Source organism: Leuresthes tenuis, unplaced genomic scaffold (assembly GCF_036924035.1).
Source record: "Leuresthes tenuis unplaced genomic scaffold, fLeuTen1.0.hap1 SCAF_7, whole genome shotgun sequence".
Classification (NCBI taxonomy): domain Eukaryota; kingdom Metazoa; phylum Chordata; class Actinopteri; order Atheriniformes; family Atherinopsidae; genus Leuresthes; species Leuresthes tenuis.
The window spans coordinates 18,697,444-18,724,033 of record NW_027325361.1 but is presented as its reverse complement, the minus strand read 5'-3'; the positions used below and the strand labels follow the sequence as shown (position 1 = coordinate 18,724,033).

The 26,590-nt window shown below is 41.7% G+C and overlaps 1 protein-coding gene across 2 annotated transcripts; it reads left to right on the top strand.

Annotated features, from left to right (window-relative positions):
* On the top strand, positions 1-24,393 carry rgl1 (ral guanine nucleotide dissociation stimulator-like 1). Of its 2 annotated transcripts, none has more exons than XM_072389690.1 (18): positions 1-520; positions 15,149-15,259; positions 16,800-17,008; positions 17,153-17,227; positions 17,908-18,098; positions 18,237-18,361; positions 18,487-18,702; positions 18,799-18,902; positions 19,068-19,152; positions 19,284-19,373; positions 19,677-19,763; positions 20,019-20,051; positions 20,172-20,293; positions 20,628-20,717; positions 20,878-21,061; positions 21,979-22,230; positions 22,341-22,455; positions 22,635-24,393. In XM_072389690.1, the coding sequence occupies exons 1-18, from the start codon at positions 359-361 to the stop codon at positions 22,820-22,822; spliced, it is 2,439 nt and encodes an 812-aa protein (XP_072245791.1). In that variant the 5' UTR covers positions 1-358; the 3' UTR covers positions 22,823-24,393. The 2 variants fall into 2 exon arrangements, with proteins under 2 accessions (XP_072245791.1, XP_072245792.1); XM_072389691.1 differs by lacking the exon at positions 1-520 and adding an exon at positions 12,445-12,813.
* The last annotated feature ends 2,197 nt before the right edge of the window (positions 24,394-26,590 follow it).

The window sequence follows — 26,590 nt, the reverse complement described above, 5'->3', positions numbered from 1 at the left end:
CACTCCTGTGGTTGAGAGCTGTTGGCAAGCTGAAGTCCATGCGTGCTTAGACGAGAAAAAGAAAAAACGCGGAGGAGGGCAAGACAGAAACTTGTGGGAGAGAAAGAGGAGGGACAGGCACAAAGAAGACAGAGGTGGACAACTTGAGAGGACGTAACTCCACTGAGAAGAGAGGAGGACAAAAACATTTGATAAGGAGCCTATTTGTTCCCAAGAAAAAACTGCATCTTCATCACTAATAACTGAAGACCACAGCTCCAGATTCCTACATATTCTGCTGTTTAAGAGATCTTCATCCACTCTGCTGTCCAAACTGGAGTATGCTCTGCCATCCTTGTCACCCTTGCCGCTGATCTCCATGATCTCCCAATACCCTCTGGCCACCCTCCTGCCTTGGCCTGCGAGTCCCCAGCACCACCACTGCCCCGACCTGGACTGCACTTTACTGCTGGAGGGCGAGGGAGGTGTCGCCCTGCAGAGGTACCAGCCTCGCTTCCCAGAGAGCAGCCCACACCACTGGGTGAGTACAGCATGTGCTGCACAAGGCCTAATAATTGTGTCTATCAGCTCTATTGTTTATAGAATATATATATATATATTGTTAATCTTTTCTTGGAAAACAAGGGTACTTCCAGTCTCCTTAAACAATATAGCAGATGTCAGCCTTCACATGATGGCCTTCCTGTGTTGTTTGGACTGTGTGAGGTGTTGCAGAGTTATTAGTTGCCAAACTTTCAGGTTGGTTTTTAGGTGGGCTCAAATAGAAACGGGTGGTCAAATGGAAAGTTCCTGGAAGAGTAGGGGCAATAACAAATTAATGAGAAAAGAAGCTTGGAATTGTAAACATTAAAAGATATGAAGTGGGGAGCAGAGATATGAGTGGTGTTTGTCACTCCTCCAAGGTTATGTGCTTGGTGAGTCTGAGAAAGTGGTGGAGAGTGATGGGAAAGGAAACTACTGAAAAAAAAGTGATTTTGCTATAGCTGGAGGGTAGAGAAAAGTAGTCAAATCTGCTCATGTTGGCCTGGCTTGTTACATGGAGAACTAACAAGTACAAATCCCGAATCCCAGCAGTCACATCATAAACTTAATGGACTCATTGAAACAAAATCAAACAATTAAAAAATCTATCAGAAATTGACTTGTCATTTATCTAAGGATTGTTCAGTTTTCAGTTCCCCTGATTGACCTTTTGGTGCAATATCACAAACTCGACGGTAACCTTTGTTGGCACAGACTTGATGACTGCTAAAATCTTGTGAAAGGGGGCAATTCACATTCATTATAACCACTGCTTCTTGGTTATTGTGTACATGCATGCATGTGTGTATGCACAATTGTGTCTGACCGATCAGAATTCATAGAGTTGGCATTAGTCACATTACTTCAGTCCCTGTTATGACTTTAATAAGCGTAAACCAATCAAAGAGCTTGACTAAAATGATACTTGCGCTTCGCTTCGTGTTTCAGTACACACATTGTTGTATGTTTGTCTCTGATTATTTGGTTTATTAACAGAAAATAGCAGCAGATTATTCCAACTTAGTTGTTGTGAACTGTTTGTTTGTGCACTTCAGATCATGCATTTTCAGATAGCAGATGGGCTTTTACTTTATGGAGAGATTGAAATATGATTTGTAAACCAGACTGCTGCAGGGTCTTTGAGCCGTGCCCTGCAAGCTTTAGTGGGGATTGTGCATTACAGGAAGGACAAAAGTTATGCTAATTTAGTACAACATCCGTATTACTACAAAAATGCAAGAAGAAAATGTTGCTGAGTGGATTTTGAAAGAACTGAGCTCAACAACCTTCATGTTGAGGTCCAAGGATCAAGCAGGCGAGTTTGGCATGGATGCCAAATTGCATTGTTATAAAATACATCACATGATACATGCTGGCCCAAAAGGTAATTATCCAATGAACAAGAAAAAAAAAGAGTGGCTGTAAAACATTTTATCCAACTGGTGGGCTATGATTATTTCATTTCACTTAAGAAGCCCAAAGTAGGTCAGTACCTAAGCTTTTTATACAGATGGATGAGATGGACATTATATGTATGTCCTATATGAGGCCAAAATTATGGAAGCAAGTGGAACCCCTCACCCGAGGCCAAGAATTTTATGTAATTTTATGTTTCTAAAAATAATTCTAACATTTCAAACGTTTATTCCTCGTGTAAAGGAGCTCCAGACTAACTTTTCACAATGACTGCACTGGAGCCTCTGACTTTTTCCTTTAAGTGCACCACCACAACATTTAGGTACATTCTCATTTTCACAGCCTATTAGTGGCACAGTGATACAACTTAAGGGTGGCCATTTTGTCATCTCGCATATTCATTGATAGATATGTAAATGATTGCTGGAAAAGAAAAGGATAAAGATGCAGGTAAATATCATTGATGTAGGTCAGATTTACATTTAAGCCAGGATGAATTATTGTTATTTTTTTTGCTTAAATTTAGTAAAAGGTGTTTGTCAAGTTACCAGGGAAGAAACATGGATGTGCAGCCAGTTATATCTGTTTATGGTATAATGTGTAAGCTGGAGCTTTCAGACTTGGAATAAGTGATTTATTTCTTTTTATGTTATTGTCACATGTTAAAATGGTTTATGTTCATAAAAAACATGGCCAAAGTTTCAAATGATGCGTTACATTTTTAGCTCCGGCTTCAAATGGCTTTAAATAGTAGAATTCCATCAGTGGTCTTTTACTTTCTTTCTGAGCTCATGTCAGTCCTGTTTAACTGTCCACTTTAGTAATATTCACTGGTCTCCAGTAGACACATTACCAACAGTGCATGGAGGTATTGCACAGTATAGTTTTGCAACAGCGGAATCACATTTTATCTTTGATTTCCACTTTGTCTGCATGTCAGTGCATTTCCAACAAGTAAACACCAATGAAAATAAAACAAAAAAATCTTTAAAACACCCTAATTCAAAGACAGCTATCGCACAATACCAATTATTTTTTTAACATATAAAAATTTATACTTAAAGATAGTTTTTTCTGCTCTGGTGTTGTGTTTTATACCCTCATGGGGGTATCTGTCTGCATTGTTCTATGCTCTCACAGATGACCATTTTTTCAGAAACCATAAAAAGCAAAGAAGCACAGGAGAAAAAACAGACAAAAGCTGCACTGGACAATCATTGTTATCTTGACACTTAGTTTCACGCCATTGTAAAGTAGATCATTGTCCACTTTGACTCCTGTCTTTTTCACAACAGGGCAAAACTGAAGGAACAACAACAACACTGACACAACTAAGAGCAGCCCACAGCTGAGATTGTTCCACATGAGACTGCCCCACAGGCGCAGCAAAATGCTACAACATGTAGGCATGCATTTGCAAAACAGCAAAGGAGAGTGTATGCTCATCCCCATTTTCGGCACTTACACTAAAAATGGTGTTTCTCTGGTGTATCACTTCTGAAGACAGTGGAGAATTGAGGCTATGTAAGCTGCTAACAGTACAGCATACTGTGTCCAAGCTAACTGTGGGTGTAAGAGTTGCACTGTTGGTAACATATGTTAAGTTTTAGAAAGGAGGTACATATTGGCTGTAAAAAGGCCATTGGAATTTTTCTTTTCTTCTTTTAACAGTCCAGTAGGAGTCTGAAGGTTTTACAGCAATGCGATGCTAAATCAGAGCAGTAATGAGGTTGCTGTGATTGTTCAACGTGTCCGTTTCTGTGAGATAACTGTCACACTGTCATGCCTTTACATATGCTTCGAGTTTACCAGGTCATCCTCATCGCTGCCTATCTGACATCCTGGCCTAAGTGTGGCCCCCATGTCACAGCGCTGTTTCCTCCGATTGTTTCAGGGGGTCAGAGCCAGGGAGGTTAGCTTACAGACACTCGCACTCTGGAAGCTTAGATTACATACATCAGCTCTGCTTGTCAGAGGCTCATCCTTGTGACTGTTTTTACAGTGCTAACTTGTGATTGCCCTCTCAGTTGGAACAGGGCAATATCATGATTAAAGGAACAACTAGTTTCCATAAAGTTATATAAGAGTAAACAGAACCATTAGTGGTGTTATGAGCTCACATAAACCAATAATACTGTTTTCAGCAGCTTCCTTAACAAATTTAGCATCTATATTTCTGATGAAAAAGATTAACAGCTGAAAAGAGCTGATATTTCCCTTTATATATATATATATATACTGACTAAGAGGACTTTAACTTTACTGCTCTCAGATGTTTCTCATCCTCCTGAAAGTTTACCTTTGCCTACTTAAAAGAGGTTACGACACCATGCCAGCGATAAAGGCAGTGACTTTATTCTCCCTGCTGTGCTGTAAGGCAGCTGTCAAGTCCACAGTTCAGGTCAGAGACAAGGGAGGAGTGCTGAGGTGTCAGTTATTATCCTCAGTCTACTGCAGATAATGCGACACACATATCATGCGAGTGAGGGGATGGATTAACCAACAGAAAAGGTTGGAAGTGATGATACCAAATCAGAAAAAAAGGTAACTCAATAAGAACCATGAGTTTTGAATACAATATAAAGATTTGTGACGTTTTGCAGTAAAAAAACAAAAACAAACCTGACTGGCTTTTTCTATCCCAGTTGCACAGTGAGAACAACAGCAGCACCCATTTTGATTGGTTGACTCAGAATATTCTACTGCTCTAACCTAATTTTCAAACCTCTGGTGTACAATTATACTCTTTCCTCTCTCTGGCAGGGACGAGAATAGTAATTAGATTGCAGGCCCATCAATAAAACCTCCAGTAAAGGGAATATTAGCTACCCCTTCACACCAGTTGGCTTATAGTAACCAGCAGTTCAATAATCTTAGCTGGCCTATCACTGAAAACACAGAAGTGACTTTATACAGAGGAAACAGGGACGAAGGAGGAGGGGGGAGGCCGAGAATTTAGATGATGCTGTGTTTTCCATTGAAAGAAAGTAAGAAAGCTGAGTTAGCACTCCTTCTTCCTCTTTCTTGTCTTTTTGAATAGAGAAGTTCACGTTTCATACCAGTTTTGTGACGTGTCAGTATTTCCATTCCAAATGTTTTGGCTTTTCTTTTTTTCTTCTTTTTTATTTTTGCCATTCATCTGTTTTGATGACTTGACAACGATTTCAACACTTTTGTTCATTCTTCCGGATGAGACTGGTTTCTGTAGCTTTTGACCTGGGTCTTTTGGAATTTGACAATCACACATTATACAATGTCAAGCCTTTATCTAGTACAACTGCGGGAAACCCAAACAAAAGGAGATTAAGATGTATCGCTTTCTTGATCAATCCAGTAAAAACTGACTGAGTGGAGGGATAGCCAGTCAATTCACATCTTTCCTTTCTGGTATATGAATCTGCGCCATTCACAAAATACCAAACTACTATTCATAATTGTCCAAAATCCATGTCACTGTCAACTCTATAGTCACTCCGCCACTTAAGATGGTGTTTACTCTCTTAGGTGACCTCTTGTTGGTCAAACTGTCTAGCAGCCTGCAGCTATCTGAAGGTTCATATTGTGATCTTTGGCCTAATTAGTTCACATAATGGGACTGGTGTGAAAAGTCAATACTGCCAGCATTGTGTCTGTCATCCACATGTCCATCCCAAAGCAGAAACGCCACAGGAGCAGCTTGCTCAATCAGGCCAGGAACTCATCAAACCATCTGGCAGTGGCAGTGTACTTGATGGTGGTGTGTGTGTGTGTATGTTTAGTGGTGGATTGGTATCATGCAGATGACAAAATGTTGGGTTTGATTCCTATAGTTGTGGCAAGGTGTCCCCTCCCAAACACACACACGAGCACACGCGTGCACACACACTAAACTCCTTTTCCCGCTCAGGGGCCAGCTCATGCAGTATTAGCCAGAAAGCATGACTAGGATCAGGCTAGCATTGTTGTATGTGTGTGAGAGCATTAGTGTGTCAAGCTCAGGGTTGCTGATTTCCAGTCATTAATATGAGTGGTCAGCACTCACACTCACTCTTTATATCAGCAGATTACTGAGGGAAAATAGCTCTGCTTTTGTCCAAAACTTTGGTGAAAAAAAGAACCTGACTGGAGCTCAGTAAATCTGAACTGTGTTTGTTTCCATCAGTTCACATGTGTTTTAACTTCACACAAGGGCTGTAGATTCCCACTTAAAATCTGGCCATTGTTATGGCAACAGCAGTGCTGCTGAACCATGTTTTTATGCCGCAGCATAACTGCTGCCCCCTCCCCTTTTTTTATGTGTATATCACTTTAGCGGCTTAAAGTACACGGACACACAGATAGACTCTTTGATTTAACTCAAGCAGTACTGCAGCGCAGTGTCTTGGTATCACTCTGATTTAACCACCAGAAATGAAACTGATGGAAAGCTTTTCTTCAGAAACAAAAATGATCCATAAACTAAAAGCTGACATCACATATATTTTTATATAGACCTAAGCATGCTTTTGCTCACACTCTGCGGGCTTCTGCAGTTTTACAGTTTACTTCCTGGTTTTGAGTTTTGGTGTAGCAGTAGTTATCGCCACTGTGTGACCACTTTGACTGATGCTGTGTGTTGTTTTTGTTGCATATGTGACAACTTTGGTGTTGTATTTATTTGCTAGGCAACAGATGGTCCAGCTCTCATTAGCTGGCGAGGTCAGACAGACATTCAAGCCAGTTCAGACCGATTCATTCCAGGCTTAGTAGGGCTTAGATCCGGGGGGGTCAGGGCTAGAGGCCACAAGCGGGGGAGGGTGTACTGGTGTGTCTCTAATTCAATGCAAGTCCTCTAAATACAGAGACACATGAAATCACCTTATCAACCAGCATCTGAATCATCACAGCTCTCTGGTGGATTAGCCCTGCTTTAGTGCAAGGCCCAACTGGTTCCACATGGAGGCTGGAAAAACATGTAACCTACAATTTCTCATAGCATTAACATGATTTTGTAGCTGTGGTGATAATGAAACACCTGAACTGAAAGTTTTTCCTTGAAGGCTCTGCTTGAATAATGTGATGCATGTAGGAGGAGGAGAGGAGTCCTGTCTGCAGACCTGGACTTTACTGGAAATGAATGATGTCACCCAACCAGAGAGAGCTCAACAACAGCAAGGACAATAGATCTGAGGGGAGCAGGAGCATGACATAAGAAAGGAGGGAGAGAGGGAAGAGGAGAGGCAGACAGAGCTTTAATGTTACTGCTTGAACAAAAGGTTCAGTTGACCAAAATAGAGGCAGAAACAGAGCTATAGTGAGAAAAGAAAAATGCAGCTGCGTGCTTCTGAAAGAAAGATCAGACATGTTGTTGCCACCCAATCCACATTCTCTCATCTCCTGATCTGTCACATCATTAAATGACTATCATATAAAAATGTGCACTCACCGAGTGCTTTGTCACTGATTCACTAGTCTTAAATGGTCCATTTGAGCTATGATTGTCTTACTTGCATGTTTTATTGAGCTACAGCAGATCATTCTGACCTTGCAACATAAATCTAACGCTTGTGGGGTTTTTTTTTTTCTTCTGGTGGGACTGGTCTCACTAAAATCTCTGCTGACTCTGGATAAACACAGTGGTTTATGAACTCTGCCCTCTACTGGGAGGCATGCATTGGAAACACAAATCCTCCAACCACATACAAACATACAGGAAAAAAGCAAGAGCATTAAGTGCATGTATCCCTTTGCACACAGACACACATGATACTAAAACAAGGAGGCTTCAAGGGAAATCCACAGACAACAAATGAGACATCTGGTTCAGATATGTCATCACAGAAGATGCTGTCAGTAACTCATTTCATGGAGTAGCTCTCCACTGGAGGATTTCATACTGATACTCTTATATATCTTCTGACTTGTCTTTGTGTATTAGATAATGAAATGACTCTTTCTCTGGATGGTCCAGTTGCATCACACTTTCAGCCAGCTTTGATCACCTCAGTGTCTTACAGTGATATGAACTCATCTCTCCTTGTAACAGCAGAGATAATGTCCTTTCAAGCTAATCTCAGCTGTACACTACACTTTCTCTGATACGTGACCTTCTTATCTTGTATGTAAACACAGGGACATTACAAATGCAGCTCAAGATCCTCCCAATTATTGTCCTCTGTGTTTATATATGGTTGAGTTCTGTTTATTCTGTTCTTATTTCTTTCCTTTCCTTATTCTTCGCTGCTTTCTGCTTCGACTGGGCATCCTCTCCACTCTTTTACCTTATTGGTTTGCTTTTATGACCTTGCTTCAGGCCAGCAGAGAGGCTCCAAAGCCAGTCAGGTATGAGGACAGCAGCCTCGTTGGAGTCAGGAGGCTGGAGGCAGGAAGCAGGAGATTTCCTGGAATGTGCATTTTTCCCCACTGTGGTGCAATAACAGTGCGAGCGGTGCTCCTCCTGTTTTTGTCCCCTTTCTGTCAGTACTGTTGCTCACTATTCAGACTGTGGAACAAAGAGAAGAGAGTACTTGAGAAATTCAGTAATGGAAGGAATCCTTTATTGGAAAAAAGTGTTTCGCCATTGTCAAGGGCTTTCCTGAGAGGTAATTACGTCACAAGACTTCCACAGAAAAAGGAAAATTAAAAAATGTAAAGTGGCCAGAGGTACAATGCAGGAGCTACATGTGCAATATTTGGCTTACAAGCATATTAGCATATTAACACGGTGAACTTTTACATTCAAGCTAAAGAAAAAAAAATCATGCAGGTTTTGAGAGCGAAATGCAAGGCCCAGATACAGCTTTGTGCTTGGATTTCATTATTCACAGATATAAAGATTTGAAAGGTGAAGGGAAGTTATCTTACTAATATACAAATACAATACCAAAAATCTCTGTCCTTTTTATGCAGAATAATAATTCATTCAGAATTATTTGCATCACATCATTGGATTAATTAACAAATGATTAATGCATTTATCACATAAACATTTGTTTAGCAACCTTTTTGAGTTGATCTCAGTTGGAGCATCTGAATTGTTGCGTCATGATTTATTCATTAAATAATTTGTAGCGCTGAACTTGATTTTCAAAGTTTGTTTTCAAGTTTTCAAGTTTGTCAAAATGAATTAACTCATAATTGAAGTTGAGTAAAATTACAGAGTAACATATCAGTAAATGAAAGTGTATCAGAATGGTACATAAGTGAATGTAAATATATTTAGGAACTTTCTGCTACTGCAATTAATCTATTATGGTTTAGAATGAAGCATTGCTCTTTCGCTTTAGTATGTCTATTTCACTACTACAACAGGAACGACAGTAGTTACTTTATGGACTGTCTTATTATCATTTCAAACAGCTATGACTTAAGGGAATCCTTTAAATGTATATATATATATATATATATATATATATATATATATATATATATATACATATATATATATATCTTTAGATACAACAAGATAATAATTTGACATGGTTCATTTTCCTTGAAGATTGGTTGGGGATAGTTGATAATTTAGGGTCCTGGCAGTATTCAACAAAGCTTTATGGTGTTAAACACAAAGCTGACCTGTAACCTCTGGCCTCATATTTGGTGTACAGACATGACATTGCTTAAACTCTAAACAAGAAAGAAAAAGGAAAATATAACCTCAGTTCCCAAAAAGTGGCGATGCTGTGTTAAATGGAAATTAAGACAAAAGCCTCCCAAACATTTTGGAAGTGGAAATAAAATGAAATGATGACATAGAAACAGAAGAACTATTATGTAAAATTTTAAAAAACCACGAAGGGCTTTATTTTTTTTGGACCTCCGAGCAAATTTGACATTTACTCAGATTTGGTTTTAAAATCCTCTGTTGAGTTTCAAAAAACTAAAGCGGGTTCTTAATAATAATAAGACTTGTATAAAGTGCTGTAATGGACCCATGAGTAAGAGAAGAAGTTTCACATTTTGATCCCACGTTGGAAACGGACACACTCATCTGTCAGACGGAGCAGCAGCTGTCACATTTGTCCAATGTCTTGTTTTTGTGGAGATGTGACATCAGTCCTGCTGTGAGACCGACACTCTATTCCCCCTGGGGCAGAGCTGGAGGTCTTCTGGGGTTGCAACCTTCCCACTGCCCCTCTGGGCTTCCCAGAGTTCCTCAAATCCAAGAGGACAACAGGGCAGCTTGGCCTGGGAACTGGACACCAGCCAGATATGCAGCACGATGAGGAGTCAACATGAAGAAAAACTCACGCTGGATGATACCACACATGGAGAAACGGACTGAATTGAGTTGTAGGCTTCCCTGGCCGGTCAGTGCCCTCTAGCCCAAGCTCTGAGGGACCACTGATGCCAAAAATAGGCACCTTGTGTGCACGTGTGTACCCTGGTTGATACGTGGAGAGTGATAGCCAGTGACGCTGAGCGTGACGTTTGCATTACCAGAGAAGTGAGTAGTCAGATTATGTACACATAATATTGAAAATATAGGAGAGAGCTGGTCTAACTCCCACTGTCTCCGATGACAAAAAGCATCATACCGTTCCCACTGTCTCCGCCTGACAGCTCTTATGACTCTGGATCACTTGTTTGGCATTTCATTAATGCATTGAAAGGATTTGTAAATGTATGAATCGCTGCTTGCTCACATTTGTTAAATGTTTGCGATACAAAAAGACCCCTCACAAAGTCAATACTTATTCACATCTTCCCGTTTATTCACACAAGTGGGCTGTTTGAGTACGTGTGCAGGCACATTCACAGTGGAACAGTACTACCCATTCTCACACACTCAGCCCATTCTCTTCTCCTGTCACTGACAATGCACAGTACTGGTGACGGCATCCACAGCCTTCCTTGTATTGTCCCACGCATGGACTTTGAGGCCACAGCTAGTTCACATATATGATGGCTATAGGGAATTAATATATATATGCATATATATATATATATATATGTTGCTGTCTGGCTGACAGCGTCTATGTCTTGACATATTGTTGCTATACTCATAGCTGGCAGCTCTTTTCAGTGCTCTAGAATGTCACTCCACACAACCTACTTGGCAGAAAACAGTGGAGAGACACAGTTAGTGAACAAACAAGCTGCAGAAGATGATGGATGTCAAAAAGTGGGTAAAAGAAGAGTGAATTTTCACTCCAGAGGTTTATCACAATTGCGGACGAATGGTAATGTTACTCGAAAACTGCTGGATGTGTAAACTTCTGTTTTCCAACACGTTTGGCGGTTTTTCAAGGTCACGGTTTATTTCTGTTACGACTAATTAGCTAACAAATAATCGGTTGCTTCCTACTGCATATGCAAGCAAACTTAAGGAAATATAGAATAAAACAGCTGGATGAGGCATGTGATTACAAAAGAAAACATTTCTTAAAACAACAGCAAATCTAATATTGTAAAAATAATCCCTCAATAAGCCTCAATACCAAGTCAATAACACTGTAAAGCCAATGTAAACAACTTTGGACAGTATAGAGAAGGCTCACATTTGAGAATCACCAAGTCAGAGAGAGTTTTCAGGAAAATACAAAAACACACACTAAGATTTGGAATGCATTGACTTAAAAGAAAAAAAACAAGAAAATTGTAAATAAGAGTAAACAACATTCTTACAACAATGACAAAGTTTTGTTTTCACACATGAACGTTAAATAATGTTTGCAAAACCAGAACACACATGCAAGAGACAGCAGGAGATTGTCTGTGTCTGACAACACTTCAGAGTGACGCCTGTGCAGAATGCACAGGAAGCAGGACATGATGCAGATGTGCATTGTTAGTAAGGCACGTCGACGATGACAGATGAAACTGCAGCGTTAACCGTAATGATTTCTTTCTTTTTTTTTTTGCATTGATATTATCAACACCACATGTATTTGGATGTATCTGCAGCATCGATGAATGAGTGAACAGTAAGTCACTGACGAGCAGAATTACCTGTTCTGTGTACACATGGACTCATTCATAAATTTTCCAGGCTAAATATGGATGTGGCAGGATAATCTCAGCAGATATCCAGTATATCCAAAGTGGACTTGGACAATGTTATGAAAGTTTCAAGGCCTCAGCGCTTCAGATTTGCACTCATCGTGAGACACAAGTATATACCCGTCATAGTTTTAGGATGCACTGTGAGTTCCTCATCGGTGTACCATGCAGTAGCAGTGCTGGAGCACAGGGATGTTCAGGTGGGAAAGGATTAAGTTCAGTTGCTGTCTAAAAACTGAGAGTCAGTAAGCCTTAAAGACAAGCTTGGGATAAAATAGTTTAATCCTCAAAGAAAATTTGCTTTATGTTGCTAAACAGACAATAGCATTTAGTAGTAAGAGTAATTTAGCTTGAACCATTCATTCTGATTACAATTTCAAATCAAATTTGCTCTTTTATGAGAAGATTTGTTGTTCCTCATCTTTATCAATAAATGACCTTCAGCCATTTGCCTGGCATCCCATCTAAACACTGTTTTTACAACATTTTTTGTCCATTTATTTTTTGAAGGAAGATGATTTGTAGTTCTCGTGTATTTGGCGTGTTGCGCAAACAGAAATCACAGACCTACGTATGAGTGCGCACATTGTTGTCAGTCTGATGAAAAAAAAAGGAGTAGGAGGAGGAGTTTAAACGGGACTGTTGTGAGTGCGAGGAGGAGGAGTTCGGTCATTCAGTGGAAGAAGGGAGAGCCTACTGACAGACAGAGGAGGTCAATCTGGAGTTTAGAAAGAAGGTGCGTGAAGGAGAATAGTTTTTTTAAAGAGCTTCTGGGATATATATGTGGGGTTTTTTTTTTTATTTAAAAAGGAACTCGTTTTCTTCTTTCCTTGGTGGATTATTCTCGAGCTCTGATGTTGTCCCCGGATCATGAGAGAAACGCTCACCATGAAGTTCGCCTGGAAAACTAAAATGGTAAAAAAAAACAAAAAAACAAAGTTCTCATGGTTTTCCATCCTGTGCTGTGTTGTTTGTGGTTTTGAATGGGGGGGGGGGGGGGGGGGGGGGGGTAGTAAGGAAAAGGGGGGCGAGAGGGAAGGGGGGTGTAGTCTTGGGAAAGAGGAGGATAACGGGGAAAAGAGGAGGTGGAGGAGAGGGGAATTGCGGAGGGAGCAGCTGAACACTTAGCCGAGTTTCTATTATTTATTCTGGGCTTTAAATCCGGTTTAACCCACATAGACGATGCGTAAAAAAGATGCCGCGCAGAGTTGGAAGCGTGCGGAGGAGTTCGTGGAATAAAACATAAATTATTGCTTTTCCTGCCTGAACTCAAACCCTTCACCGCTTCTCCCCCTGTCAAGATGATTGATATGGAAACTTTAGTTTTGGGACAATTGGTGAAGTCCCCGGGGACATCGCAGTCTCTCCACGGGTCCCAGCTTTGTCCTGGAAAGCACAACAACCATAGATCAGCGCCACAGATTTAACACAACAGTTGTTGTTTTCTTGGGGGTATTATTTCACACCAGCTGATTATACAGATTAACCTTAATTGAGCAGAGACAGGGTAGCACCTCTGTGCTCTTCTCATGCCCTGCCTGTGCATCCCTCCCAATGAAGGATCCAACCTATAACAGAGTAAACAGTTCATCTCCTGGTTACACCTAATCCTGTCCTATATAACAATAACCTGCACCCTCTGTAAACTCAACTCATTTCCTTTCATTTTTGGAAAGGCCAACGACCTCTTGGGTGAATGTAAATGTTCTGCTTTCCATTTTCATTCAACCTCATGGAATGTTGTACCACAATAAGCCCCAAATTTTGATGCACAAAGAGAGCAAAGCTCTGAAAAACATCTTTGGTTCTGTGGCTTACAAAAAGCAGGCCGTATGTGTAGACTGTGAACTCAGCAGCCCGGGCCGGCCAACACAGAGACCTCCCGCTATTGTTTTGGGAGTGTGTGGACTGCATGACTCATGCACTGATGTATTTATCTGTGTCTGCGCCAGCCGGCCGGACAGCCAGCAGCAGTCAGAGAGAGACACACACAGAGAGACATGTTGCTGACCATCAGATAAGATGCAGAACCTCGGCGTGAAATGCACATGTAGATGTGTTTCAGACAAATGCAAAATTTAAAATGCAGTAACACAGACTTGCTTGCTGGATTGATTTGGCAGAATATATTGAATTCCTTTGTACTCCTTTGTTTCTTTTTGTGAAGTTGCTGCTCTTCACTTTGGCATCACATGTTTCTGTTCAAACCCAAACAAGTTCAAGTCATGGCTGAGTGCCACTGGCCTCCAGGACCAACTATTGAGAATGTTAACGGCAACTTCGACCCTTGATCTTTTTCCTGACGGGCTCTATGTTAAGGGAATAAAAGTGGACTTTGCCACTGAGCAGTGCAAATGAGAGTGGGAGCAAGACAGAATGGTCTTGGCCGGCCATTGTCTTTGTATGTGTGAGGACTTTGCTATACTGCAGTGTGCGCGTTGTTTATCTTTGGCCAGTTCTCCTCCTTAGCTGCCTGCCCGCTTGTGTATTTGACTCCATATGCTGATGTCTCAGCAGAACTCAACCTCTGTGTGCACACATACTCTCAGAGCAGGAGTTTTGTATTATGATTCCACTCTGCTCCCTCTGTATGTTTATGCACTCTGCTGTTTGGAAGTGATTTACAACCAGAGACAGGCACAGTGCATATGAGCCCTTGGCTGCAAGATGAGGACAAATCCATTTAGTCCTAGTGCTCATGTTGTGGCACAGATTTGTAGTCGACCTCCTACGGCTTGTAAAATTAGAGACAGACAGATGTATCGGCTGAAAGAAAAAGTGACTATGTAGGTGTATGTTCAAGAGACTATCCGTTCTGCCTCTTATCTACTGCTTGTCTGAGCTCTGGGAAAGCAGTCCAACTCTGACTTCAGCTCCAGAGAGACAGGGACGCTGTGAGAGATGGATAGGGAATTAAAAAGGGAGTAAAGACAGGGAGAGAAGGAAGGAGGGAGGGTGGCCTGGCAGGCTGCTGCACTGGTGGGGGTTGGGAAGCTGGTCATTCTTGATGTTTTACTGCGCTCTAGATTGTTTGAGTGCTGTGGTTGTGTTTTTGTGTTTCTTTTTTTCACATTCCTCCTTCTGCTTTCTCACATCGGCCTATAAAAGTGAATTCCTATTTTACGAAACTGTTGAAAGTACCATTTTTGAAGTAGGCTTTGCAGCCCACAGCCGTTCATGGGAAGTTTTTTATCCCTAACGTCAGTGTCTTCATGTGTGGAGGTTTCTAATGTTTTCCTTCTCCTTGCAGAGCTCTGTGCAGGATTGGGGGGAGGAAGTCGAGGAAGGAGCCATCTACAACGTGACACTAAAGAGGGTTCAGATTCAGCAGGCAGCCAACAAGGGAGCAAGATGGCTGGGGGTGAGTCTGATGTGACAGAATTGCAACCGATGAGACTCTGAGTAGATGAGCAAAGCTTAAAACCCTCAGCAGAGTAGAGAGAACGCATGAAAACCTGCTGCTTTTTCCACTTTCTCAGCCTGCTGCTGTGAAGCCCAGATTGTTTTAAAACATTTTTTCCCCGCATTGAACAGTGTCTGCTTTGGATTGTATCATGTGCATTCAGGTTAGCTGTGCAGAGTCCCATGTTTAAAACAGCAGCCTTCCTTCTCTGCATTTGCTATTGTTTTAACATTTGGGCTGTAAATCTCCCAGTTTAGACAACACCTTTCAGCTGAAAACCAACAGTTTGACTAGACTTGGTCTGTTCTGTCAAAGTATGCGATTTCCTGACTTTTCCAGCTGCCAACAAAGCTGCTCGTTCCCCTGCACAGTTTACAGTGTTTTATGAAATGCTGCTGTGACAAAAACAGAGTATTAAGGGCTATTCCAGTGAATACAAAGCTGTTTCCTCTGCTTGGCTGTTTGGATCGGAATAATACGATGTGCACTGTATTATTATACTGCACAGAGGGCCCAATTAGGGGCATTAGCCTGAGTTCCTCTTGTGAGTTTTCTCAGCAGAATATAAAGGATTTCTATTTGATTATAAGACAAACCAGTGTTTTTATTTAGTTTGTGGCTTTAAATGGGGGATTTGAACTGGCACATAAAGACAAAACATATAACAGCTCTGAGGTTATAAGGCTGTATTGATGTATTGACAATGGCGTTAGCTGGCAGCTGTATCGGAGATTATTAAAACAAAGTGGGCATTTTATTCTGTGCTCACTGTTCAGTGGAGTAGAATAGAGAAACGTCCCTATTGAGGCTGTGTGTGTTTACTATAAACAGTCAGTTGTCAGAAACTGGAAGATTTGCTTGCAAAGCTTGTATAATTTCATGTTCTGTTAAATGTGACATTAAAGGCTGTGTGTGTTACGCCTCGTGCTTGTTGTGTGTATATGTTGTTATCAGAGGGGAGTGGTGGGAGAAACTGGGTCTGTCCTCCTCTGAGTCGGGAGGGGCGGGCTCGCTGTGATTAAAAGCAGATTGGCGCGTTTCCTGTTGCAGTGTGCTAACTTCACCAAGGTCTCTCTCTCTCTGCACGTCTGTGCCAACCTGCTCTCGTCTCACTCGCTCGATTTCCCTGCAGACACAATAGTCGGACACATCTGGAGAAATCGGGATTAAACATAGGTCACGATTGTCTTTACTGTTTCCTCCATCTCTCTGTTCTTTTTCGGGCTTCACTGTTGCAGTCTCTCTTAGCTTTTAACCTGTTAACATTTCAGTGTTGTGCTTTTTACATGCTGGAAGTTTGATCATGAGTAAAACCGGCAATCGGGCTACTTTGCATATTCATAGATTCCCATATTGTAAATAAAGCAAAGTTATAGAGATAACAAATTAAGCAATCTGAACTGCAACAATTTGGACCTTCATCTAAAGAAAAAGACAAAGGAAGTAAGGTCCAGCTATCTCAGTTCACATTGATATAACAATATGTGTGTGTATTTAGGCGGAGGGCGATCGTCTACCTCCTGGCCACACGGTGAGCCAGCTGGAGACCTGCAAAATCCGAAGTATCCGTGCTGGAACACTGGAGCGTCTGGTTGAGACATTATTGACGGCATTTGGAGACAATGATCTCACCTACACCTCCATCTTCCTCTCCACCTACAGAGCCTTCGCCAACACACAGACTGTGCTGCACTTACTTCTAGACAGGTAGGATGGGAGCAGGTGTTTCGAATGTATTCCATACAAAGATGATGTTCAGAATGTTCTTTTTAATTTTAGAATCTTCGCATGATGTTCAGAATGTATGTTTTAGTGAATTTAAATATAGTCTCTTCTCATTTCCTGTGGCAGGTATGGAACTGTGGAGGAAAATGAGCAGGAAGCGGACAAAGGCCACAGTTCCGAAAACAATGGAGCCATCAGAAAGTAAGGGACAGTTTAATTTGTTATAACTGTTAAGTTAACATGGGCAGCTATTTAACCCTTGAGCAATTTTTGCCTCACTGTCCTGTAGTGGTGTTGATTCATTTTAAAAACATGGTAATGAGCATCAAGTGCCATACATCATTTTAATCAGCGGAATCTGAGGTTTCTGTACAGCTTATTTAATGCCACACTTTAAACTGACTTTATCTAAAAAAATGTCAAATCAATAAGAAAAAAAATGTCAAAGTTAGTGTTTTTGTCATGTCAACTCAGACAAAACCTCAAGAATGTTGATTTTTACATCTAGAAAGTTTGATCTACTATTACTAAAGACCTAATCAGCACCAACTACTGATTGGTAAAGTGGTTGATGTCATGAATGAAGCTAAGCCTCAACACACTGTTGCCATTTGGCTCAGTGACTGACAAATCAGTGCTGTAGAAATGGATGACTGTCCCTCCCACACTACAGAACCTCTGAATGTCCAAATAGAAAAATATGACATGAACGAAAGGCCCCAAATCTCAACTTTACCTGACTTTTTAAAGCATTGGGATGAAATTCCCAAGCCTTTGAGGGTTCAAGATAACACTTTGTTACTTTCAGCAATTTCACTGAATGGTCATGCTTGTCTGTCTATCATTGCCAACTCTCAAATGTTTCCCTGCTTTCCCCACAGTGCCTTGGCTTCTATCCTGCGTGCCTGGCTGGACCAGTGTCCTGAAGACTTCCAGGAGCCTCCAGACTACCCCTGTCTCCATAAGGTGATGGACTACCTGCGCAAGGCTCTGCCAGGTTCAGAGGCTCTCAGGCGAGCAGAGGGCCTGCTGGAGCAGCTGCAGGGTCAGGCCAGCATGGACGAGACTGATGGTATTGAGTTCTTAAACCCTTTTTCTTTCCTTTTTTTAAAAACATATATTTCAGGATTTTCTCCTCATTGTTACTTAGATGTCATTGATAGGTGCTTTATTTAGTTTCAAATACTTTTTTTTTTTGCCCTGCTTTCAGCTGGATTCCATGGCAACAATTCTTTCTGCCTTGGGGAAGAAGAGGAAGTGGAGATTGAGGTCCAGGAGGACTTCCTGTCGTTTGACGCTGACCTGGTGGCCGAGCAGCTGACCTACATGGATGCGGTAAGTGGGGGGGGATATGAGACGAAAACAGGAGGCACAAGGTTACGCAGGTTATATCCTGGTGATGTTTTTTTTTTTCTTCAGTGTCGTCCCACTAAATTCAAACCTCTTTTTTTGTGCTCCAGCTGCTGTTTAAAAAGGTTGTACCCCACCACTGCCTGGGCTCTATCTGGTCTCACAGGGACAAGAAGGACAGCAAGCACAGCGCTCCCACCATCCGGGCCACCATCACTCAGTTCAATGCTGTTGCTGCCTGTGTGGTCAGCACAGTGCTGAAACACAGACAGCTCAGACCCCACGTCAGAGCGCGGGTCATCCAGCGCTGGATAGAAATCGCTCAGGTCGGGAAAAGACGCAGACTCACTGATGGAGGAAGTCTGTTCAAATGAGTCAAGTCGTGACCATCTGTTGTGACTGCATTTGTTTTCTCTTAACAGGAGTGTCGAATACGCAAAAACTTCTCATCCCTGCGAGCCATTGTATCAGCGCTGCAGTCCAATCCTCTGTACAGACTGAAAAGAGTATGGGCCTGCGTGCACAAGTAAGCCTCCAGTCTCTCAACTATGCAGATAATCTCAGCTGGTTTTGATAGAAGGATCAGCCTTTTACGGGGATTCAGTGAGACTTCATTGCTGTTTACTTTGCGTGCATATTTCAGTTGCTGTGTCCAGTCCCATTAGCTGACACAAATCTGTGCTTTATATAGAGACAGTATGCAGACATTCGAGGAGCTATCAGACATTTTTTCAGACCACAACAACTACCTGACAAGCAGAGAGCTGCTCATGAGGGTGAGTTCTAACATTATTGGTTAACTTCATATTTGAAAAGCCTCTGACTCAGTCTGCCAATCCTGAAAAAACATTCCCTCATTCACTGGTTTGAACCTAGAGGACAGATGCTATTTTTGTTTGCCCTACAGGAAGGTACTTCAAAGTTTGCCAGTCTGGAGAGTTGTGCCAAGGAGCACCAGAAACGCACTCACAAGAGACTACAGCTGCAGAAGGAAATGGTGAGACAAGCACTGGCTAACTAAGAGCTTTTGAAACAAATGCCAGTCAAAATGGATCTTTTCAAAGTGAGGCGACATGCAATGATTTTAAACAACACATTCCTCCCAAGCAGTGTACTGTAAGAAGAATTCTATCCTCTCTAAAATGATTAAGCCTCATGCTTTGCTTTGCTTACTCAACATGCTTTGTGCTGTACTCGCATTAAGCCTGCTCTGTATTTTACAAACCTGCCTTGCCATCTCTGAAGAGGACTGTGTAAATAAATGCTTTACATTTTAAAAGTAATAACTGCTTCTCCACAGGGAGCAATGCAGGGAACAATACCTTATCTGGGGACTTTTCTAACCGACCTGACCATGTTGGACACGGCTCTGCCCGACATAGTAGAGGTAAGAAGCACCTGCTGATTTTGTGTGTTTTTGTTTGGATATTTGAGAGCATGTGTCTGCGAGTTTACACAGCTCTGCGGATCTAAGAGTCTGTCTGTGTAACCGCTGTCACAAACTGAGGCGTTAGGTTTCCATGAGTGCATGAGGAATTCTGTCGGCCCATTTTTGGAGCGGTCCACCTAATGCTGTTTGTTTAAGTCGCCGGTGGTATGCAATGTCCAGGGTCTGACAGCATGCTCTTTGTGTCTTCCGCAGAGTGGTCTGATCAACTTTGAGAAGAGACGTAGGGTGAGTGTTTCCTTTGCCATGAAAACACCATAAGAGTTATTCACATGGGGAGGTGGTGGGGGCTGACATGCTTTATGTTTGACGTTTCTAACGCTGGCCACTTTCTTTCTGCCTCTGCAGGAATTTGAAGTGATAGCTCAGATCAAGCTGCTCCAGTCGGCCTGTAACAGCTACTGTCTGACTGCAGACCCGGCTTTCCTCCACTGGTTTAAGAGCCAAGTTCAGCTCAGTGAGGAGGAGAGGTACTGTTGCTTTTTACTCACAATACTTTCCCTCTTAACTGCAACATAAAATAATAGATAACGAGCAAAGTATAGAATGAGTCACGGTCTGTTGGATCTATTGTTCACACACAAATACATATGAGAGGGTTGTGACGTCGCCTCTCTCTGTAGTGTCTTTGCTCCCTACTGATCTATTGTACTTGCTGTTTTTACTCTGAGCTCCTTTCTTCTGCCCTCTTTGACTCTCACTTCTGTCTTGAGAGAACATAGCTCCTACAATCTGTGTACATGATTGAGTAGTGTTTTTATGACGTTGAAGGTTTACTTTTATTGCACTTACTTTGTCTTGCAGCTACACCTTGTCTTGTGAGGTTGAAGGTTTTGGCGACAGCAGTCCAACATCACCCAAACCTCGAAAAAGCATGGTGAAGAGACTCAGCCTGTGAGTACATTTAGAAAAATGACAGTAGACTGAAATTTTATTTACAATGCAGTTCTTTGGGTTTCACATGTCACATTGAAGATGTCGGGCTGTTTCATGCACAGAACTGCTGAAAACCTTTCATTCCACATACTAATAACTTCCTTCTTCCACTGTCCAGGCTGTTTCTTGGAACAGATAGTAGTGCAGCCAGTTCTCCTGTCAGAGAGACTCCACGCTCGCCCCCTACTGGCAGCTCAGGGGAAAGCATGGACTCAGTCAGTGTGTCCTCCAGTGACTCCAGTCCATCAGACAATGAGGGACTCACCAACCCAGCACACGCCTCCGATTCCCATCAGAACAAGGTGGGTCATAGCACCACAGAGTGTTTTATACAACAGATATAAATCTTGGAGAAAAGGGTATCTGAACATTTTAAAGTAATGCATTAATAAAGAACCTATTGTTGACAATAAATTCAAGATTGAAACATTTTAAATTTGAAAAGGTTAATGGTCTAACATTCTCACAGAACTGACAGTAAGGTCAAATGCTCAAATTATGATGAATAACACATTTTTGCATCCAGTTGAAAAAAGAGCCACACAGTCACTGTAGATGCCACGTTTTCACATTTTAGACTCTTCAAACCTGAACAGTTGCTGACTTATCCTTTAACATGCCAAGTCTCTTTCATTTGGTGATAAACCATGCACTCTCCAAAGAAATAGCACACAGTCACTTAGAAATTAAGGTTAATGTCTACTCTGTCTGTTACAACCCTATGTCCAAAAAAAAGTTGGGTTTCTATGTCATAAAAAAAAGCTGTAATAATGTTTTTTATGTCATATTATTGTACTTTATGTAAAAATTGCATACAAAATCAGTATGTTAACCCAGACAAATAACATAGAGGGGAAGGTGTTCAGTTAGAGAAGGTTATATTTGACAATTTTATCATCTGTGGTGTGTAATATTATTAAAAGATTCTGAGAATCCTGGGAGATTTCTCTACACAAGGAACATGGCTCAATACTGAATGGATGTGATTTTCAGGCTCTGTATTAAACAGACACTATTTTGTAGTGGAAATCATTTGATGAGCCCAGGAACACTTCTGTGTACTGATTTTTAATCAAATCATTGGATAGAAAAAAAATTATACTTACAGTAGACTTAAAGATGATTTCGTCCTCATCTCTTAAATTGCAGGAGAATAGATCATTTGTATGTGAAATACACCGGATTATGATTGTTTGTATGTTTTTGTGTCTTCCCTCAGCTTTCTGAGTCTTCCTCCTGTACTTCACTCCACTCCATGGACACCAACTCATCAACAGCCAGTGTCTCCATGACTCCTGCATCTCCCTCCCTGCCTGGCCCCACCTGCACCCACAGGCGCTCCTCCTCCCTCACACCCATGTCTCCTAGCTGTCCGAGTCAAACCCCAGCTTATAACACCCAGGCACAGGACGCGTGCATCATAAGAGTGAGCCTGGAGCACGGCAACGGAAATCTGTACAAGAGCATATTGGTCAGTAAACGTGTGCTTTGTGCATTCCTGTGTGAGAGGCGGCAGCGTTGCATTTTGACACGATTTACGTTAAACCCTGGTTGGCTGAACGTGAACGTTTCTTTTGATAGTTGACCAATCAAGACAAGACCCCGGCTGTGATTTCTAGAGCCATGGCGAAGCACAACCTGGAGGTGGAGCCAGAGGCAGGATATGAGCTGGTGCAAGTCATCTCTGAGGAGAGAGGTAAAACGTTGCTTTACCTTCAAACTGAGTCTCAATAATTTGTTTCCACATCAAGTTCATGTTGATTCAGCAGTCGCTATTTCAAACTATGACACACCATTTGTATTAGCTGTTCAACATTTTGTTTAAGATTTCCAGGCTTTTCTCATTTTCTTTGTCTTCTATTTCCCATCTTCCAGAACTGGTGATTCCTGACAACGCCAACGTCTTTTACGCCATGAACACCTCAGCTAACTTTGACTTCCTCCTGCGTGTGCGCGGCACGGCGGGTCGGCCCGTACAGCTGCGTACCCGATGCAGCTCCACTCTCCCCCGTGCTCAGCATCGCTCGAGCCTCTCGCTCAAACTCAGCAAAGTCACACTGTGACCCAGCAGTCGGCCGTTACACCACTAACCCGGGGGCCCTACAGATCACGATGAGGAAAAGAAAAGAAAAAGAAAGACAATAAAAGAAAGAGCTCAAGATTTTAGCTGGAACGGCTGCATTGAAATGAGCTCTCAGACTCTTTGACTCTCATCCACCCTTCGGGTGTCATCATGAGCTGTGCCATAGCCTGCCCAGCCTTAATATAGAACATGGATGTGTTGTTTGACTGCTGTGCCAGTGGGACTGAACTGTGAAGTAGTGGTGCCTGTAACAGGGTGAAATGGTGACCCCATGTGGCCCCTACTCTTTAGAATAACAGATTTTTGCACATGTGGGAGCAGCCATACTCCTGACCTCCAACAGTATTCTGATATTGAATGAACTCCTTTTTATTTTGTTTTTTTTTGTCCCATGATGTCTGTGTAGCTGAAGCTTTATTTTTCTCATAACAGAAGAGTGGTGGACTGAAGGTTCTGTCCTGGTAGCTTTGTTGAATGAGTGAATGAACCGCTGACAGTATTCTGAATGATATTAATTGATTGACAGGAGCTGTGATGTCAGTATTTTCCCTCGTCAGACATTTTAACCAGCCCCTGTCTGGCTTGTGCACAGTGTGCACAGTGCATGTATGTGTTTTTCCCCTCTCATATTGTGAGCTGTGTGACGAATGCGCTGCCAAGTGCGTTCTGATTGGTTCCAGTACTTGGTTTTATCAAGTCCTCAGCAAATATCAAAATGGCCTTACCTACCCTAGGGTGTACTTTAGGGTGTAGAGATGCAATTTGTGCTGTTTTCTGATGCAGAAGGAATTTCCTTCCCAATTTTGGAGGTGGCAAAAAGAAAAGAAGAGATGACTGAAGCATCTTACTGAATCGGAAAGTGCTGTGCAAAGTGCATCGGATTGATACACATGTGTACCTCTTTACCCTTCCTTATATGAACTTTAGAGTTGCACTTGTTGTTAGTTGTCAATGGGATGTGAATTCGGAAAACATGCAGAAACCGCTCTGAAAGCGGTTTTACTCGCTCTTCGCTAAACAAGTTACTATTTTTGTTGTCATTGTAGCTTTTTTACGTTGTTTTTTTTTGTAATACAATTCAGGCCAGAAATGTATTCATATATTTGAGAAGATTTTTAAAGGTAATTGTTGATGTAAAAAAAAAAAAAAAAAGAAAAAAGTGCCAAATTTAACTGTGATACATGTGGAGCGACACTTTATTTCATAATGCTTTGAAAAGAAAAGCCGAACACTCTCCTGTCTCCTGAACAACACACTCCTCATTTCCAAAATCATCCTTTTCCTTTCACACAGCAGAGTAACATTCACAGACTCCTGCAGTGCTCGTGGTTGTGCTATGATTGCGAGTTTGTTAATGTTCCTCACATTATTACATTATTCCTTTATTATTACTTTGCTCCTGGGAGGACACTGATGGTGTCCCGTTAATGTGCCGGTTGTCGTGCGGCATTTCGCTTTCAAATATTTTCTTCAGATCATCATCATTACATGTTCTCCACTGCCAAAGACTCTTGCTCTACATGAATGAATAAATTATTGTCATTATCATGATGCATTGTCCTCTTGTGTTTTCATTCCAACCTTTGGACAAACTCCATTGATTCAATTACTTCCAGACAACATACAGAACTGGAAGTCTAAATACACACATCTCTGAGGCCGTCCCCTTAACCTTGTGCCGTGATTGACAACACACTCGGTCCCGTTAGGACTGACAACACGGCCAGCAGAGCCTGTTCTGGACCCAGTCCAAGTTATTTTGCTGAGTGGAAGACATTTTTTGCTGACTCGACAGAAGAAGTCACGACCTTCCTTTCCACAAACCAGGTTTGCTCCGCTCAGCTCGGCCAACGTTTTTCTTTTCCCAGGAATTCGCAGGCAAATATCACACAGTTTTATTTAAAACACAGGAAACCGACATAACTGTGAGGGCTGTAACTCTTACTTAACTGGCCTTTATGAAACAGCACAAATAAGCAAGGAAAACGCGCTCGAACTGTTTTTGCAGGTTTCTCAGTTGGATGTGCTTTACTGTGCTGAGGCCCAGCAGAAAAAAAAAACAGGCTGGACAGCTGAACTAAATACATGTAATGGAAAGAGCCTTTCATACTCAAACATCAAATAATAATTTAGAAAAAGTGGGGAAATGCAAACCTATGACACACTTTTAAAGCAATTACTAAGAAGAAGGAACAACATAGTGTGTGTGTATGTGTGTCTGTGTGTGTGTGTGTAGAGACTCTTTACTTTGCAGGGTGAAAATTAACAAGAGGAAATTCAATCTGATACCCTAACCTGCTGATGAGGAGTTTCTAACTATGATAAGATTAGATAAAACAAAACAAGAAGTAGTAGTAAGTTGTCTTTTCAGATATTGCTGCTATGTTTTTGTGAATTTTGCCATTTGTTTTTTGATCAGTTTTACATAAACTTTCTCACAAACACCGATTTGAACTTGTAACACTCAAACGTAAAAGTTTCCGACTCCTTGGATAGACGAGTCATGCGAGTGGAAATCTGACAACCCAACCGGTTAATGGCCTTTCAACTCAAGGACTGTAAACCTCACAGTCTATAATAACTCACATCTTTGGGTGTTTGGCTGTTGCAGGGCGTATCTAAACATCTTTTTTAATAACGAACTCAATCAAGAAAATGGAAAATGACAAAGAAAGACACAAAGAGCCAAAGCTTTGGTTTAGTAACAAAAGTCGATTTAATTACCGACACGTTGTGTTACAGAGTGAGACGGGTGGTTAAAAGTGAGACAGTTACAACAAAATAGGAGAAATAACTAATCCAACAGGACTAACCTAAAATCAAAGAATAAAGAGAAACCCCCAACACATAAATAAAGAGTTAGAAAAATGGTTGTAAAGAATAATGGCAATTATTTGTCAATAGGTGGATTTAAAAATAAATCCATCTTAACAGTTGTTAACATTAGGTGGTGCTGGTGGTCCAGAGGACATCGGTCTAAACAGCGTGGTCACACAGTCGTACACTGCTTACGATTTGAGGCCAGTGCTTCATCCAGTTACATTTGTTGGTGGCAACTCTGTGCTTGAGAGTTCAGAAATAACACCACAGTACATCTTACAAGATAAATATATCAACGATAAAGACGTAACGCACAGGGCAATGAATACCAATGGAGGAACAGGAAGGAGAGACCCATCTGTCTCTGCTATCGATGAACCACATCAGTTCAGGATTATTATCCATCAGTTATGGATTAGATAAGCTTTTAAGGGACACTCCTGCACTTCAAATGTCACGCTAGGGCGTGTTATGTACTATTCCGAAGCTGATACAGATAACCCTTCTAGACTTTGAATGGCAGTATGCATCAATGTTAGCAGATTATCAGCTAACTTGCGTCACAGTCAGGTCATTGAAATATGGAGGTTAATAGCAAACGCATAACTTTCTTCCCCCTTCTGTGAGGCCAACAATCAGCTGCTAAGGAACATATGCTCTCCGCCGTTTCCATATATTAAGCTGATATAGAGTGACGTGCGAATGTTCATCCTCCCAGCAGCTCTCTGATTCATAACTCTAGTTTAGACTGTTGTGGCGTGGCACATACCGATGTGTGTCAGCACGGAAAGCTTCTCGTGCTCGGGGGCTGTGTGAAAGTGTGTGTCGGGCTGCACTAACTTCGCCTTACGGAAGAGAGCACACCGCCGCAGCTGCACTTAATCCGTAAGAGCATTTGAGTGAGACACCAGATTGTTTACGTAGTCTA